We start from the raw sequence: 18,338 nt of genomic DNA on the forward strand, positions 1-18,338 counted from the left end.
AACTTTTATTTACCGCATCCGCGCATGCATGCGCATGCCCACATGCACATATACATGAACGAGGACATATAAAGAAATGAGGTTGGATGGAGATAATTTTATGCAAGGAATAGTTTTATTTGTGATCCGAGAAAGAGGTGTGAAAGAGATGTTAAAATAACATAAAATAACTATCTTTCTCTAAATATTTAAACTCTGTTAGATATTATTGACAAAATACGTTATGTGTGATAAAAAAAAAGTATGTTAGATAGCTTATTAGGTAGCACTCAATGCCAAATGCGTTTTAAGGTGCCAGAAAAATAGAACAAAAAAATTTGGTGGAATTAACACTTATGACATTATGGCTTCAATTTATACCATATATATTTGCAATACCATTGCATGCTATCTTAGTTATATGGTCTCTGCTAAATGCGTTAAAACTTTTGGCCTAGATCCACTTTATTTTGCGAGCTAAAATATTTTGGAGCGAAATTGAAGGAAACAGTTTTAATGGGACAAACTAGGATTAGTTTTTTCTTCTTTTTTTTTTTTTAATTCCGGGTGGAGACTAATTTTACTATTCCAATGCATCACAACATTACCAAATGCTATAGTTCGCACCAGCTCTAGTGTTGCTATCTGTTTCGTCTATTTTATTTAGAAATAGATTTAGCTGGAAATATGAACTAACTACGATTCGAATTTGGAACCTTTAGTACCAATCACCAAGCACTTTATCACTTGCGCTAGGGATGATCAGTCACCGGCTTTCGTGTTGGAGCTTTTTTTTTTACACCACAATATAGTTGCGCAGCGCACTTCCTTAATTATTAGATTTCGAGTGCTGGACCAAACAAGCCCTTAATCTTTGTAGCCGCCATGGGCCACGACTCTGTTGGCAGCAGGCAAAACATATCGAGGATTCTTCGGGGGCCAATGATGACCTTCCTTTAATCCATGATTGCAACAGCCCTATGTTGCCCTTAAAAAACATAGGGGTGGTCACAATTCTTTGAGTCCATCTTAAGCAAGATGTAACATTGCATCTAACTCTTTGTTGTTTCTAAACAAAACTCTTCATCAGTCTCAGAATACTCACTGTAACTAAGAAAGAGGCAATTATTAGGTATCTAATGTCATGTACTCATCACACATTATGTACTCCAAATCCAAGTCCACATAAATTATGTATTCTCTATAAAATCATTTACGCTGAAGACCGACACAAGCACTACGCAATATATATACAATAGCAGTAAAGTACAGTGTTTAAATGCTAACTTCTTAATGTAAAATTAACATCATTGGACATTATTAATTCTTACTTTTCCCCGTGTTTGGAGGGCTTTGTGTATTTGACTTGTGATAAAACCACAACCCCCTAGTCCTATGTGTCCTAACTTGCTTCCTAAATGAATCAATTAATAGTTTGAATTTTGAAGAAAAAAGTTGTGTCAATTATTAATTACTGTGGACTTTTTGAGTACTCAATGAACAATTTTTATTACCCATTGACAATTGATGCCCTTTTGAGCATAAGAGGTTATAATTTTCAAAGAAGTAAGATATAAAAAGGAACTAGAATTATTCAAGATCTAAGCCAACTCATAAGGTGGAGCCACTAATAATTAAATTAAGCTTGGCCAATATATATATATATATATATATATATATATATTCATAATTTAGCACAAAACAAATGGCTTATTCATATGCTTTTATTCTCTTCTATTTTTATGGCAGCCACTGTCTCTAACTTGCAACATATGGACATGATTGCTTATATCAGCCACGTATATATAATGCTAGTCACAATATTAGTTCAACAAAAGGTTGTGTTTTTCTTTTGTAAGCTACAACAAATAGAAGAATATAAACAATTTATTTTATATATTTTCTTGTATTGCTTATTTTGCATGCATATTTACTTTCATTTTCTTTAGACATCAAATCATTTAATTAGGGCAGCGAAGGAAATGTACTTCTCTTTGCCAAACTTTTATATGTTTACTTTATATGGTATCAGAGCTATTACTATTTCACCACTTGTTTTCTCTTGTGCCATTGACGCTCTCCCCATAGGATTGCTGCAAAGAACTTTTGTCAAATCATGTATAAAATAAAATTTAGGAAACTTAAATAAAATCTTAATCTTTCAAAAGTTAAAACTGAGGTAATTATCGGCGCGAGTTCTTAATTTGTTAAAAGTTAAGCAAATTAATCTAGGGGGTTTTTATGAGAGATACTCACCGACATTCGGTATCAAGGGCCACATAATGCTATTGGCCAAAATGGTATGTTTCTCTATTTTCTAGCGGCCATAGAAAATATCAACTCATTGTGATGTACCTAACGTGATATTAAATATAAATATAAATAAAATGTTTTAACATTGTGCGTTTTGGAACGTGTATAACACAATCTTTCTATAATCCCAACTGAAACCTGTGCGGCCCAATTTTGTGTGGGCAACTCAAGATCAGCGGAATTAATTGGATCAAATGAGGCCCAAATTGAATGGCATTTCACTGGTCTGAGAACAGCCCAAGGGTGGTCCAAACTAAGCCCGGGCAAAAATCAAGCCTTTTGTAGACCTAACCTTGTCATTGGTAGGCTTACTTACTTGATGGTTGGTATTCGAGATCTCAAGTTCGAAATTTAGTTGTCAGCTGAATTTATTTTTCTAAAACAAAATATGAATGACATGGGCAGCTTCCATTAACCCACTATCCCCTTACTGTGACATTGTCCGAACCAAAAATGTTTTATATCCAAAATTTTTAAAAAATTGATTTTACTATTTAATCTTATAAAACACTATTTCTCGCTCATAATTCCTAATAAATATGCGAAAAGTATAGGGGCGCATTTGATGTTTTCCTTGGTCCGGTCTATTACAGCAGGTCCAGGAAACAATTTTCTTTCAATTTTCTCTATAATTAACGAGCCCAAATAAAACGAAATGGGCCCGTTACGGAACTTGGGCTCGGCCCATTTGACTCCACCCATTTAGTCAGGGGTTGTCCATTTCACCGTTCCATCTTTTTCTCGCCCTGCGCAGCTGCTGCTTCTTCGTCGTACGCTCTCGATCGGGTAAATACTCGGAGGAGGAGAGAGGGGGGAGAGGGCGACGACGACGACGAAGAAGAGGAGGAGCGATGAGTGGGCACGATTCGAAGTACTTCTCCACCACCAAGAAGGGCGAGATCCCCGAGCTCAAGGAGGAGCTCAATTCCCAATACAAGGTTCGGATCTCCTAGATCGATTCAGATCCCCGCAGATCTACGTGCTTTTTATTAGATTTTCTACGTGTTTCTTGGTTAAATTCTTAAGATCTGCGAATGGGAGGTGGTGTGATTGCTCTGCTCAGGAAGTTTACGATTGTTGTAAGCAATTGAGATTTGGATTTGAATTTGGATATATATATATATATATATATATATTTCATTTGATACTTATTTCTGATGCTTTCATCTGCGGTTTTGGAGTATTTCTCTGATTCTATTCTTAAATCTCTAGCTATTTTCTGAATTTAGTTTCGATTGATCTTAATTTCTTTGTTAGATATCTGAGATTGTTGTTTTTGAACTGCGAAGAATGGTGCTTGTGTAATAGTAAAGCCTTTCTCAAGGGATTATATGCGAACATTCTCAGTTTAGACGATCTCTTCAATATTTTAATGTTGATGTATGGTACCTGTAGCCTGTAGAAGCTGTTTAAAGTTTGTGCGTGCTTAATTGTGCCAAGGTAAAAAAGAAAAAAAGAGAAAAACAAGAACAAATTGAAAAGAAAAATAACAATAAAGCTAATTCAAGGAACACTTGAATTTTTTCTGTGGATTATAATGTCAGCAAAGGTCATATTTATCGGATGCAGACAAGTAATACTGTAAACAAACTCCAATAAATGTTGATTATTTTAACTGTTTTCGACTGATACTCCCTTAACATTTATTTTTCGTAATTTATCTGCTATCCTATTTGGGGTGCCTCTTTTCTTCACCTGCCTTTCTTCTTCTTTCCCTTGTCATATGTTATCTTCCCTTCCACTCCCAACACCCTATTATAATTCACTGGCCTCATCATTATTGTGAAAACTTGGTGATTGCTATAACTTGCCACCCTATTTTAATTTCCATGTCTTTCAGGTTACAACTGATGTAAGTAATGCATCCTAGGAGATGATATCCATATGCTGCTCATTTTGTCTTTAAATGTATGGTAGTATAACTTGAAAACAAAATTCAGACACGTAATTTGAGACACCTGTTAATTCTAGATGGATCACGCTATAGTGCTAGACATGATTAGAAAAATGCATCTGCAATTCTAAATTGTAAGCATGATTTTTAAGTTTCTTTAAATTGGTTGAGTTTTGTCGCGCATTTTTGTTTCATTTGGGGATAATCTCTAATGATAAATCGTATATATGCTGACTTGTTTTATAGGATAAAAAGAAAGATGCTGTAAAGAAGGTGATAGCTGCAATGACTGTTGGAAAAGATGTTTCTTCTTTGTTCACGGATGTGGTGAACTGCATGCAGACAGAAAATTTGGAGTTGAAGAAACTTGTGTATTTATATCTAATAAACTATGCTAAAAGTCAACCTGATCTAGCAATACTTGCTGTGAATACATTTGTCAAGGTAAGATATATTTATCTATGAATTATCACATTAAGGTTTTGTGTAAGAAATGTAGGTAATTTATTGTGAAGCTTTTTTTGGTCACTTACCTCTCATTGACTCGAATTATTTTTCTGGAAGCGACAATATACAGCGAAATTGGATCGTGTCGAATCAGAGCTGATTGAGACCATTTTCCTTGTAGCTAGAATATTTGCACCTATATACAAGCCAATCTGTTATTATGAGTCATAGGGTTGCCAATGTTGTGTGCAATTATTTTCTCGAAGTTAGAATATTTGCATCTATATTCAAGCTTATGTGTTATTTTTATAGGTCCTATTGTTTTCAATAGTTTGTGCATAAACTCTGACCCATCTCATCTTAGAATCTCTGTGTTCATGTTTCAATTGGAAGTGCTTGTTTCACAAAAACCTTTGAAATTGCTATATTGAGATTAGCAAAACTTATCGGAAGGCTTATCTTATTCAAAGGGCAATACAAGATTCAGATCTTGGCCTTCTTATATAGTTCTAAGTAGACAACCCCTTTATGTTTCCTTATCTTCATTGAGACCAAACTATCAAGAAAGAATTATCAGGATTTACAATATCTTTTACAAGTCTAACACTCAATAATGCTTTGGCCTTGCATTTGTGAAGTTGAGAACCTTTTTCCTTTGGACATGTCATGATGCAATGAAATTTATGGAACCTTAATAACTGATTTAAGATTTGAAGATAGCATTTCAAAAGTTTTTTATAAAGCTCAATGTGGCTCTTCTGTAACCTTTTAATCACTTTTGCAGGACTCACAAGATCCCAATCCATTAATTCGTGCCTTAGCTGTGAGGACAATGGGGTGCATCCGTGTGGACAAGATTACAGAGTATTTGTGTGATCCCCTTCAGAGATGTCTTAAGGTCCTCCTATCTTTTTTCCTCTGTCCTGCATACCTTTAATGTCAGTCGTTCCATACGTATTTTTCATCTTGTCAGACATTATTCTGTTTCTAGTTTTCCTTCATATGAAATATGATTGAGTAATTTCTGCAATTAAATAGTTTCTGCCGGCATTACATGCAACCGCTTGATTACAATCTCATTATCTGGTACAGGATGATGATCCCTATGTTCGGAAGACGGCAGCTATTTGTGTAGCTAAACTTTACGATATAAATGCTGAGTTAGTGGAAGATAGGGGATTCCTTGAAACACTCAAAGACTTAATATCAGACAATAATCCAATGGTGGTAGCAAATGCAGTTGCAGCGCTTGCAGAAATCCAAGATAACAGTGCTAGGCCAATCTTTGAGATCACAAGTCATACACTTTCAAAACTACTGACTGCTCTCAATGAATGTACTGAGTAAGTTATTGCATGAATAAGCTAGTTGTTTCTCCTAAATGATTTTTTATTTTTCTTCACAGAATATTATGATGGTATTAATTTTGCAAATTTACTTCTGTATTATGTCATTCTGTTTTGAATGATTTGGATTATCTACTACATCAGTATCAACTGTAGCAAAAATGATTAGCTGGGAGGAAAACAATCTTGAATATCTGAGAATTGGATAAGTAGAATATCTGAACTATCAGTAGTTTGTGATTCATCACTTTATGTTTCAATATGACATCTGTGGAGACTATGTCTTCCTAGGCTGAGCTTTGAAAATGTGATAAAAATGAAGCTTCTGAGTTTTTACCATCATTACAGAGGTGCTTGAAGGCTATAGTTATCTGAATTTAATGTGACTCCTTGCAGTGTAATAGAAAGAAAATAGGTTATGTCTAGACTCGAGTATGAAGGCATATTTCCTCATAATAATTATGTATAGACGCTCTTTAATTGGTTGTATTGGAAAGCATTTTGCATATCGAGGTGAAATCAGCTTCTCACGATAATTCTCAAATGTATAAAGTGGTAGTGTGAATGTCTTTTAAACTATAATCTCCTTTATTAACACTGCTGCTGCTTGTCTATTTGAATTAAGTGAATACTTAGTTCTTCATTGTGTCCTTCTGTTCAAAGTAGATATTCTTTTTATATTTGCTGCTCTAATATATGTTTGAAGAAGCTAAAGTTTTTTTAATTACATTTTGCAGATGGGGCCAGGTCTTTATTTTGGATGCCTTATCGAGGTATAAAGCGGCTGATGCTCGTGAGGCTGAAAATATAGTGGAGCGAGTTACTCCTCGTCTCCAACATGCAAATTGTGCTGTGGTGCTTTCTGCTGTCAAAGTATGTTTATTTCTTCAACTTTTGATATATTTCTTGTTAATGAAATATGATGATAAGAAGTTTGAACTAACACAAGTACTTCAATGAAGAAAGGGAGATGTGCATCTCACCGAGGCTAAATTATAAAAACCACCCTGCCACTTTCTCCTTTACCTCAACTTACACGACCCACCCCAATGCACGCATTTTCAGATGCTTCAGTTTTGACCTTGCATTTACTCTTTTCTAGAGTAGAGAAGATTGTGGAGTTCTAATATAAAGCTTTGCAAAGACAAGTTGGCAGACAACATTGGTTATATTAATGGAAAAGAATCACATAAACTGAATAAATTGTTTGAGAAACTGCCAATTTGGGTAGCTCCTATGAAGATGCAGAAATGCCTGGAACATGATTTTTAATGTGATACATGCCTGATTCTTTGGAGATGCTATCTAAATTAGATATTCAAGAGATGCCTGGAACATGATTCGGAATTGTCAAATATTTTTGTTTTTGTAGTTATCTAAGATGGAGTTGTGATATAACACCTCAATTGAAATGAGGTGAACCATGGATTGTTTTTTAGCAGTTTGAATGAATTAAAGGCTAAAATCTACAGGTTAAATTGTAGGTGTTTGTTTTCCTGTTGTTTCCATGACAAATTATCTGGGTGCTTTTGCAATTTTGTGCTTCCATACTTAGCTTCGTGCATTTTACAGATGATTCTTCAGCAAATGGAACTTATTACTAGCACTGATGTGGTCCGAAATCTTTGTAAGAAGATGGCACCTCCGCTTGTTACTCTTCTTTCGGCAGAACCCGAGATTCAGTATGTAGCGCTGCGGAACATCAATCTTATTGTACAGAAAAGGCCTACTATACTTGCACATGAGATTAAGGTGAGTTGAATGTGCATATCTTATTAATCAAATTTTTTCCTCCTATATTGTATAAGGTTTTTGAACTTCTACACTCCATTTGTGGAATAGGTTTTCTTCTGCAAGTACAATGACCCAATCTATGTTAAGATGGAGAAATTGGAGATAATGATTATGCTTGCCTCTGATCGGAATATAGATCAGGTACATTTCATGCAATGAAGTTTTATTTATTGGTGTAGGTTGTAGTTAAAATACAATTTTGACTTCTTATTGTGATTCTTGATCGTTTTATATGGCATCTTCAAATTCTTTCTAATTGAGTGTTGAAATATTTCCATGCGTACTGAGATAATTACTCCTAGTATTCATGAAAACTGCAAGCTATAAGAGAGATCATTACTCTGATGGAGTTTGTCGTTGCAAATTACACGATGCTGCTATCTTACATGATTTTACTTTATATAAATTGCATATCTAATTTGAAAGGCTTGACCTTAGTTATTCATTGTTGTGAAAATTTGTCAAGTCCGTTGACACTCTCAAGCATCCTTAGTTCTTGTTTTGGCTGATTTTCAATTTCAAGATTCTAGAGGCTTGAATAATGGAGATGGTGGTGATTCAAACAGTAAAACAATTAACTTGAATCTTATGGAAAATGTAGCCTACTTAGGTTTCTGATATGATTTAATTGTCTACATGTACCGATTTCATAGATACTTTTTAACCTTCTCAACTTTCGTTCTGTTCTAACTAATCCTATTTCTTCAGCCTTCGAGTTGTCGATTATAATCCATTCAATTCCATCTAATCCTATTTTCTGCTCTGTAAGCTACATCCTTTTTTAATATTATGGTAATCTAAAATAATTGGTGATTCTTGCGCCAAGGTTCCCCTTCAGAAACTAATAGATTGTCTTGTAGGTCTTGCTGGAGTTCAAAGAATATGCTACGGAAGTAGATGTAGATTTTGTTAGGAAGGCTGTTCGAGCAATTGGACGGTGTGCAATTAAGTTGGAGAGGGCTGCCGAACGGTGCATTAGTGTTTTGCTAGAGCTGATAAAGATCAAAGTGAACTATGTTGTGCAAGAGGCTATTATTGTTATTAAGGATATCTTTAGACGCTATCCTAACACGTGAGTTTGGAACATCTATTATTATGGTCTACTTGTTTTGTTTCAGAAAATTAGGTGCACAAGCTGCTTCTTTTTTTTTTTTAATTGGAATCTTACTCTGCTTTGCAACCTTCTTTTGCAGCTATGAGTCCATTATTGCAACCCTGTGTGAGAGTTTGGACACTTTAGATGAGCCAGAGGCTAAAGTAATAATAAACTATCCTTTAATATTCTCAAGAACAGTTGTTTTATATCCAGTTTAGCATTCCTTTAGTTTCATTTCATCTTAACTGCTATATATTTCACAGGCATCAATGATCTGGATTATTGGGGAGTATGCTGAAAGAATTGATAATGCTGATGAGCTTCTTGAGAGCTTCCTAGAAAGTTTTCCTGAAGAGCCTGCATTGGTACAATTGCAATTGCTCACAGCAACTGTCAAATTATTTCTTAAGAAGCCAACGGAGGGCCCACAGCAGATGATTCAGGTTACCACTATTTCCTTTTTCATTCTCTTTCTCACATCACTTTGTACTATTTCACTTATCTCCTTGACTGAAGAAGTGTCCAATCAAGATATTCATAAGGAATGTTGATCTCATCCTGCGGATGTGAACGTATTTTTCACTTCCCTTAAATGTGTCTTCAATAATATCATTGTATATTCCCCTATGATGCACAAATCCTTGCTTTGCTTTTGGAATTGTCTGCATAAGATAATCATTTTAATGGAGCTTGATCAGCATTGACTTGCTCTATTGATATGGAGTTTGATCAGCACTGTTATGTAACGACTTCGTAATTTTTGCTTCTTTTCTAATCACATGGAAACGTCATTGTTCGTCACATAGTGTAGTGATTTTCTGGGTGCTTCCTTTTCTGACTTGCATAGGTAATATTGTGCAGGCGGTTCTAAACAATGCCACCGTTGAGACAGACAATCCTGATCTCCGTGATCGGGCATACATATACTGGCGTCTTCTCTCTACTGATCCTGAGGTATAAAAATCCTTATATTTATTATGACCACAATCTCAATATTATTTTTTCACAATAATCATTGGTTTCTTTTCTCAGGCCGCAAAAGATGTAGTTCTGGCAGAAAAGCCAGTCATCAGTGATGATTCAAACCTTCTTGACCCCTCTCTTCTTGATGAGCTCCTCGCAAACATTGCGACCCTTTCTTCAGTGTACCATAAGCCTCCAGAAGCTTTTGTTAGCCGTGCAAGGACTGCCGCGCCTAGACCAGATGATGAGGAATATCCTGATGGAGGTGAAACGGCTTATTCTGAATCACCCTCTCATGCAGCTGATGCCGCACCGGCACCTGTCACTGCTGCTGGCACAAGTGCTGTTACGCATGCAGCTGCAAAGCAGCCAGCACCTCCGGCCACTGTGCCTGCTGCAGCTCCTGTGCCGGATCTGCTTGGTGATTTAATGGGGCTGGATAACTCCATTGTACCTGTTGATCAGCCGACTACACCTTCAGGGTGAGGATAAATATCTTTTCTTGTTTATACATGTATATTCCTGCAAATTCTTCTATTTACGTGTGTGAATCTGAGATTTCATGCATACCTTTTAAACTCTTGAATGTACAGTTTCTTAACAAATTGCTGTTTACTTGAAGTTGGAAACTCATCCAATTCATGTGGAGAAATTGGTTTTAATTTAGATTTTTTTCTTTCTTTTTCCCGAAGGACATTTTTGCGCCTATGTATGTAAGAAATTAAGTTTTTGAAGATAACATATGAAGGAGCAGACTTTGCAGGAATATATATATATATATATATATATATATATATATATATATATATATATATATATATATATATATATATAGCACAGCTACTATACTCTCATGAGTACGATCACCCTCGGAGGCATAAGCCGTGCTCGATGATAGAGCTACAGAATTGACGATCCTTACCGATAAACATTATATAGAGCATTTAAAAATGCTAGAAATCAAATTGGAGAATCGGACGACACCATGCACCTGACGAGCACAGAAGCTCTACAAAATTGACAATATATAACAGCCGGTATGAGATACTTGCTAATCTAACGATGTAAAAGAATCAGAAAACGTTGAACTCCTGATAGAAAATATATATACACTACATAGATAATAGATCAATATCCAATCATAAATTGAAGGATCTGATGCATCCGACTTTTTAGGAGCGACGCTTTAGATCGAGCGCTTTATGCCCGCTGGATGGACCTTACTAGTGATTTCCGATAAATTAAAAATTTATTTGCTAGAAGTTTGAAATACTCATAAGCAGTTGAACGGAGGGATCGTAGATTCGGAAGCACCATCATCTGAAAAAGACTTATAAATAGCGCAGAGCTCTATGCTCTCAAGAGTATAGTAGCCCTACTCTCCTATATATATATATATATATATATATATAATGTAGAGCTACTATGCTATCGGAAATATAGAGGATTTGATGCTTCCGACTTTTTGACCTTTAGATCGAGGATTATACGGTTAGGATGATAGTGGTCCTTTCTAGGGTTGAGTACTCCCTATAAGGTAATAATGTTAATTTAAAGGTTGGAAATAATCAACAAGTGTGATGATGAGGGCCAAAAAGTCGAAAGCACCAGGTCCTCTATGCTTTCGATAGCACAGTAGCTCTACGCTCTCTCTCTCTCTCTCTCTCTCTCTCTCTCTCTATATATATATATATATATATATATATATATATATATATATATAGTCCGGCTACTGTGCTATCAATAGCACCAAGCGCTTGGTGCTAGCAAGCTTTCCACCGTAAGGCCTACCCATTCGACTATTTCCACTCGTTAGATCATACTATTCAACCAACCACTTAATCCTTGGGAACCACTATTATCCTAACTGTACATTTCCTCATCGAAGGGCCGAAAACTTAATAGCACCAATGGCTTGGTGCTATTAATAATATAGTAGCCTAATTCATATATATATATATATATATATATATATATATTTCACTATCTGTTTAGACCATTTTCTGTTTCACACTTTTGGCAGTAGGTGGATTTTAATACTCACCCTCGCATTCCACTCTTCCATTTTCATGTATTTTCTTTTTCTTTTTTCGTAGGCCACCTTTACCAGTACTACTGCCTTCCTCAACTGGTCAAGGTCTACAGATAACTGCGCAGCTTGTGCGACGCGATGGCCAAATATTTTACAATATACAGTTTGAGAACAACTCACAGATTGTGTTGGATGGTTTCATGATACAATTCAACAAGAATACATTTGGTCTTGCTGCTGCTGGTCCTCTTCAGGTGGTTTTCCTTTTTTTTTTTTTTGCTTTTTCATTTTATAGTTTTTTCATTATGATTTCTGAAAGACCAAAGTATCAGTCACCATAAATTGAGATGCTATTGGCAATTGTATTAGGTCCCACCACTGCAACCTGGAGCATCGGCCCGCACCCTTCTGCCTATGATATTGTTCCAGAATGTGTCAACTGGACCTCCAAGCTCACTTTTGCAGGTTGCTGTGAAAAATAATCAGCAACCAGTCTGGTACTTCAATGATAAAATCTCATTGCATGCCTTCTTTGTGGAAGATGGTCGGATGGAGCGAGCAAATTTCCTAGAGGTTAGTGGCTTTGTATATTGCTGTATTTGTGCTGTTGCAGTTAGCACTGAAGAGTTTACTCTTGGGTGAGGTCAAATGATAAATCTAATCCAAATTGTTGGGATCGTGTCTGAAAATATGAAGCATCCTCTGCTTTTTCTGTTCTCATAATATATTTCTCAAGGATCTTCATGCATGTCTATTATACTTTGTTTATTAAGAAAGAAGGAAAGTCGATCATGATTCATTCGCTAACAGCACTTCCATTGAATTGTTCTCTGATAAACTGTTTCAGTTTACTAACAGATTTTGTATTACTTGGTACTTTTGCAGACATGGAAAAACCTTCCGGATGCGAATGAAGTCACAAAGGATTTGCCTAATGCAGTCATCAATAGTGTTGATGCAACAATTGAACATCTGACGGCATCTAATGTTTTTTTCGTAGCAAAGCGGAGGAATGCGAGCAAAGACCTCCTGTATCTATCCACCAAGATCCCTCGTGGTATCCCGTTCCTTATCGAGCTTACTGCTACAGTGGGTATTCCCGGTGTTAAATGTGCAGTAAAGACGCCAAGCCCCGAATTGGCGCCGCTTTTCTTCGAAGCCATGGAGACTCTTCTCAAGTGATGACGATTTTGATGGTTGACCTTGTAAAATGATAAAATTTTCCTCTCTACGTAGTGTTGTGAAACCAATGCATTCTGGTTATATGTTGTGAGTTTGTTTTTTAGCTAGGGTGAATTTGATACCCTTGTATTTTAGATCATTGGTAGTCCCTGAGGAATTCGCATTCAAAATTCAGTTTGTGAACAGTATCAATCTTTCGGTGGTCCTGTTTTCACTTCAGCTTTTTACATTTAAGTTACGCAATGTGCATCATCATTGGATGGTGATTATTGTTCCTATTATAATTTCTGCAACATTTTATTTTCTCTAGTACTTATTCGGAAGTTCCAGATCTTCTGTTTTTTCGTTGGTTTGTGTTGTCTTCTATGTTACGCCAAAGTCTGATGGCCTGATGCTTTTCACACATCTCTAATAACTCTAAACACCTGCACCATGAAAGTTGGGATTTCATTTAAATCTTGAGATCCTGCTCTGAGAAAAATCTAAGAACCTGCTATGAGTAAGCATTAAAATTTTGAACTGTATACCTGCACTTCTTGGATTTTATTTTAAAGATTGTAAACGTAAAGAAGCTAGAGCAGTTTAGTTATATTTTAAATCGCAGTTTGTTTTCCCTTTGGTCATTTGCACTGTAAATAATATTAATATTATAAGGTGCTTATAAAGCCCTTTAACAACGTAATGTGTAGAGCTAGGAATATTTCTATGTGGATGTGCTACTAGGGAGGTGTCTAACTCTTCTAAAGAGAACTGGATTTATGTACAGAGAGGAGCAAATATGTCATGAAATTTAGGTGAAGCACTTATGTGAGTAGTACCATATTGTATCTCGTACCAGGGAATCAACTATATATTACCCATTCTAGTTCCCTTCAAAGAACAAAAGTCTCCATAAGCATGCCCTCAATTTATTTCCCTCAGTCAACATCCAAATAGATAAACATTATACACTGTTTGGACATCTTTTCTGAAATATGGCAACAATAAGTTTATTGCAGTAGCGACAGCCTCTTGTTATGATAATTCAGGTGATGTTATTGTTAGCAGCTGTACTAACATTCTGGCCCAACCTTGTAGACTAACTAATATTACCAACATTCTTTTTTTTTTCAGAGGAAGGAAGAGAAAGAATTAGCTTTATATGGATGAGTATTATCTTCAGAAGATCCAAATTGCTTCTGGGTTAGAACCCGACAATACTGATAATGACCATGAGGAAGACGAGCTCGAAATAAAAGCATCAGTTTCAGGTAAGTTGTAATTAGTAGAATTTGTAGCCTTAGGTTAGCATTAGCATGGTCCGCTGGCAAATGAGGATGATAATTTTGTTTCTTTACTTATTTTATAAAAAGTTATTGAAGGATCTCTTGTTAATTACTTGAATTGGCTAAAACTTTTTGGTTGGCATTTTTGAAGAAACAAAGACCTATGAAGATGGCTGTACCACAATTAATCACAGTCACGACCAGCGAAATCTCCTGCGACGATGATGAAAACCTGAGGCCTAAACATGTCATCCCTAAGTTGAGCAACAAAAGTGAAAAGAATCATAGTTTGGGTGTAAAGAAGAATCCGCTGAAGAGATATTCTTCTAAGCATAAGCCACATAGGAAAGGAAGGAGCCATGCATGTGCTGCAAAATAACAAGAGAAAGAGCAGAGGCGGGAAGAAGCGTTGATTGGTAGTTTTGTTTGGTAGGATTTTGTGGTTTTTGTAAACTATAGTTTTAGTTTGGGTTGTGAAACTAAAGATTTACTTGCTGGTGGATTATTATATGTAGTTTAATATAATTTCAGTGTATCATGTTGAACTATATTGTAGCATTAATTACTTGGTTTGCCTGATAAGAGAGCACTTAATTAATCCTTTTTTTTTGTATGATTATGGGTATTTTTGGCATAGCACATAAATCTTTTCATTGCATCTCTGCAACCATATGGATATATAACAGTATTTATGTCCACAATCTTAATTAGTGAAACCTTGTGAAGTCGAAAGTGTATTTAAAAATAGTGCACTACTGTTGAGGGGTATCTCATATACTTTTTAAAAGGAATAATTGCCTATATAGTTTTCAAAACCTCTGAAATACTTTATATTTACTCCTTTTTTTAATTTTAAATATACTCCTCAAATTAATATTTCTCTGTTATTCAAAAATACCCTTACTATTAATACCCATTAAGTAATCTCGTGTTCAAGCTGAGTTAAATTTTTACCATAGTTAAAAAATAGTAAAAATGACTATTTTGTTTCTAACTTAAGTGCAAATAAAAATAGTTGGTGACTGTACAAGAGTACTTTTGAAAGAGTAAAAAATTAAAATATTTTTTTTGCTCCTAACTTAGGAAGTAAATAATTAAAATGAGTTGGTGATAATAGAAGTTTATATTTGAAAGGATAAAATATACAGAAATAACGGCTTCCTAATAGTTCACTAAAAAAAATTTAACTCTATTTGAAAATTTTGAAATCTTAAAAGAGTATTTTTAATATACAGAAAGCCCAAATTTTTTTAGAGATATATAAATAATTGCTCCTCATAAAAAATAAATAAAGTACTGTTGAGAGCATTTCGTATACTTTTAATTTTAGGGATATTTCGAATACATTTACATACGTAGTGCATGAGGTTTGATATGCCAAGCATGAGCTTGTACGTACATATATACGATTTAACAATACTAAGATCTGACACTAGAAATTAAGATCTAACTACGCGGACAAAAAAATCCGCTTGTTGTTATCATTTGATCATGATGCTATATATCTAATCCTATTAAATTTAGGAATCATGTACGATTTGTAATCATTACGAAAGCGTGAAATATAACAGTTTTAGGACACGTACGCTTTATATAAATATATTTAGGACAGTTAAATATCCACATAACGGTCTGAGCAAATCTTCTAGATAGCGATACACACTAGGATTAGGAAACTGCTAAATCTCAACCGTCAATTGGAACTCGATCCACTAGGACTAAGGAACACTATAAATATAATCAGCGTCTGCTAATTAATATAAGTGTTAATATTAATTAGTATCGTACTTCTACCTTATTACTTACTCTATTGCTCTCTCGATCGCTTAAAGAATTCGATCGGTGGACGGTAATCAAGAATTCGAAGATGACGGAGGTGGCGTCAACGAGCAGTCACGGCTTCTCCTCCAACTCCGACGTCTGGTCCTTCCAACCGTCCGACGAGAGCCTCGCTGTCGATTTCCTGCATCCGATGGCCGCCGGCTTCGCCGTTCCCGACGGCATCCGCATCATCGCCGACGATCCCTACCGCGCCGAGCCGTGGAAACTCCTCGCGGCCCATCAGAGAGACGTGGCTGAGGGCGCCTACTTCTTCACCAAGAAGGTGATGCTCAGCTCTAAAGGGCTGCGGCGGAAGCGAACCGTCGGCGAGGCGGATAAGGTTGTTGGGACATGGAGGATCCAGAATAGCAAGAACGAGAGCAACGCCGATCGGACGCCCGCAGACAAGATCGTGAGGTGGCGCAAGACTCTTCTCTCGTACTATAATGCAGCAAATAGCAGCACGACCACCGGGTACGTGATGCATGAGTACGAACTTTTCAAAACCGGCCATGGTGGGGATAGCGGAGGTCGTCTCAACGGTGAGACGCATGAATTCGTAATTGCTCAAGTTAAATTGAGCGAGCGGGAGGTCGCAAGAAATAAAAGGAAGAGGAAGGAATCCGCCTCAGCTGCTTGCAGGAACAGCACCAGTCCCGGCACTAGTAATGCAGGTGCAGCTGCAGCTGCAGCTGGCACTCATGATGATGACTTTTTGAACAGCTTCTTTTCTCCCGATGGTGTTGATGCCGTCAAGAAGTTTTTAAGCAATAGCGAATGGGAGGAACTGCTGGGGGAGATTGCACGCAGCGCAGACTGAGGAAGGATGTAATAAAGTCATGAAAGTTCTTACATTTAGTCACGACATATGTTAAATTTTGTTTATATTTTTATTGTTATATTTTCTGTATACAGTGAACTAATTTGAACTGTTAATACATACAAAATTTTGGCTCGTTTGAACCCTTTTTTAATAATTTTTCCTGATTAAATTTTATAAATTTACATCTATCTACAATACTAATTTTTTTAATATTTTTTTTTTTTATCTTTTGATAGAGATATAATTAATAGTTCATCGAAAACTAATAAATTTTAGAATCAACTGAAGAGGTATTTGGATGCAGATTATAAGGTTTTGATGTTGGTAGCTTCAGTTCTAATGTTAAAGGGCCTATTTGGCCTAAATTTTGGAAAAATGATTTTGGTTAAAAGTTGTAGAGGATTGAGTTTAGATAAAAANTACAAAAAGCAATCATACCAAAATTTATATTTCAAATCTAAATTTATGATTATAATTTAATCTAAATTAACTTTAAATGTATATATATCTAAATTTAAATAGTTCTTTTTTCAAACATAATAATTATTATTAAATTAAATTCTACACCTCTTACATATAAGAAAGCCCTCTACTTTCAATGCTACAGCAGCTACACCACCCTCGTTTTCATTTTTCTAAAATATATATATTAATTATATATATATATATATATATATATATATATATAGGATTTAACAATACTAAGATCTGACACTAGGAATTAAGATTCTACTACGCGGACAAAAAAAACATTCCGCTCGTTGTTATCATTTGATAATAACGCAAAATATCCTATCCTCGTTGCCGTGATTCAATCATATTAAATATAACAGTTTTAGGACACGCTCAATATATTTAGGACAGTTAAATATCCACATAACGGTTGGGAGCAAATCTTATAGACAGCAATACACATTGTAGGATTAGGAAACTGCTAAATCTCAACCGTTAATTGGAGCTCCACTAGGACTAACGAACACTATTAAATATTAATATAATTTGTACTTATGCTTTAATAATATTAGACTCAACCCACGGGTTAAGTCTCTCTCTACCCCGATTCTCTCTCTAACTCTCTCTCTCTCTCCTCCCCCCACCCCCACCTCCACCATCTTCTATAGCCTTCTCTCTCTAACTCACTCTCTCCTCCCTCTCTCGGTGGGGGTGGGGGTGGAGGTGAAGAGATCATCAGGTGGGTAAGGAGAGAGAGAGAGAGTTAGAGAGAATCGGGGGTAGAGGGAGAACCTGTGGGAGGATAAGGAGGAGAGAGAGAACTAGAGAGAGAACGGGTGGGGGAAGGGGAGGAGAGAGAGAGAGAACCTGTGGGGAGAGGGGGGAGGGTAGAGAGAGAGAGTTAGAGAGAGAAAAGTGGGTACGTACGTA

The 18,338-nt window shown here is 36.0% G+C and overlaps 2 protein-coding genes across 2 annotated transcripts; both read left to right on the plus strand.

Annotated features, from left to right (window-relative positions):
* LOC109708923 (beta-adaptin-like protein C) lies at positions 3,026–13,360 on the plus strand. Its single transcript, XM_020230864.1, has 15 exons — positions 3,026–3,230; positions 4,433–4,630; positions 5,418–5,531; positions 5,726–5,976; positions 6,717–6,852; positions 7,552–7,731; positions 7,822–7,914; positions 8,634–8,845; positions 8,967–9,030; positions 9,133–9,312; positions 9,731–9,823; positions 9,902–10,314; positions 11,929–12,118; positions 12,234–12,437; positions 12,750–13,360. Exons 1-15 carry the CDS (start codon positions 3,144–3,146, stop codon positions 13,044–13,046), a joined length of 2,712 nt encoding a protein of 903 aa, XP_020086453.1. The 5' UTR covers positions 3,026–3,143; the 3' UTR covers positions 13,047–13,360.
* On the plus strand, positions 16,179–16,952 carry LOC109708735. Its single transcript, XM_020230555.1, has one exon. The coding sequence runs from the start codon at positions 16,179–16,181 to the stop codon at positions 16,950–16,952; it is 774 nt and encodes a 257-aa protein (XP_020086144.1).

This window comes from Ananas comosus, linkage group 4 (genome assembly GCF_001540865.1).
Source record: "Ananas comosus cultivar F153 linkage group 4, ASM154086v1, whole genome shotgun sequence".
Taxonomy (NCBI): domain Eukaryota; kingdom Viridiplantae; phylum Streptophyta; class Magnoliopsida; order Poales; family Bromeliaceae; genus Ananas; species Ananas comosus.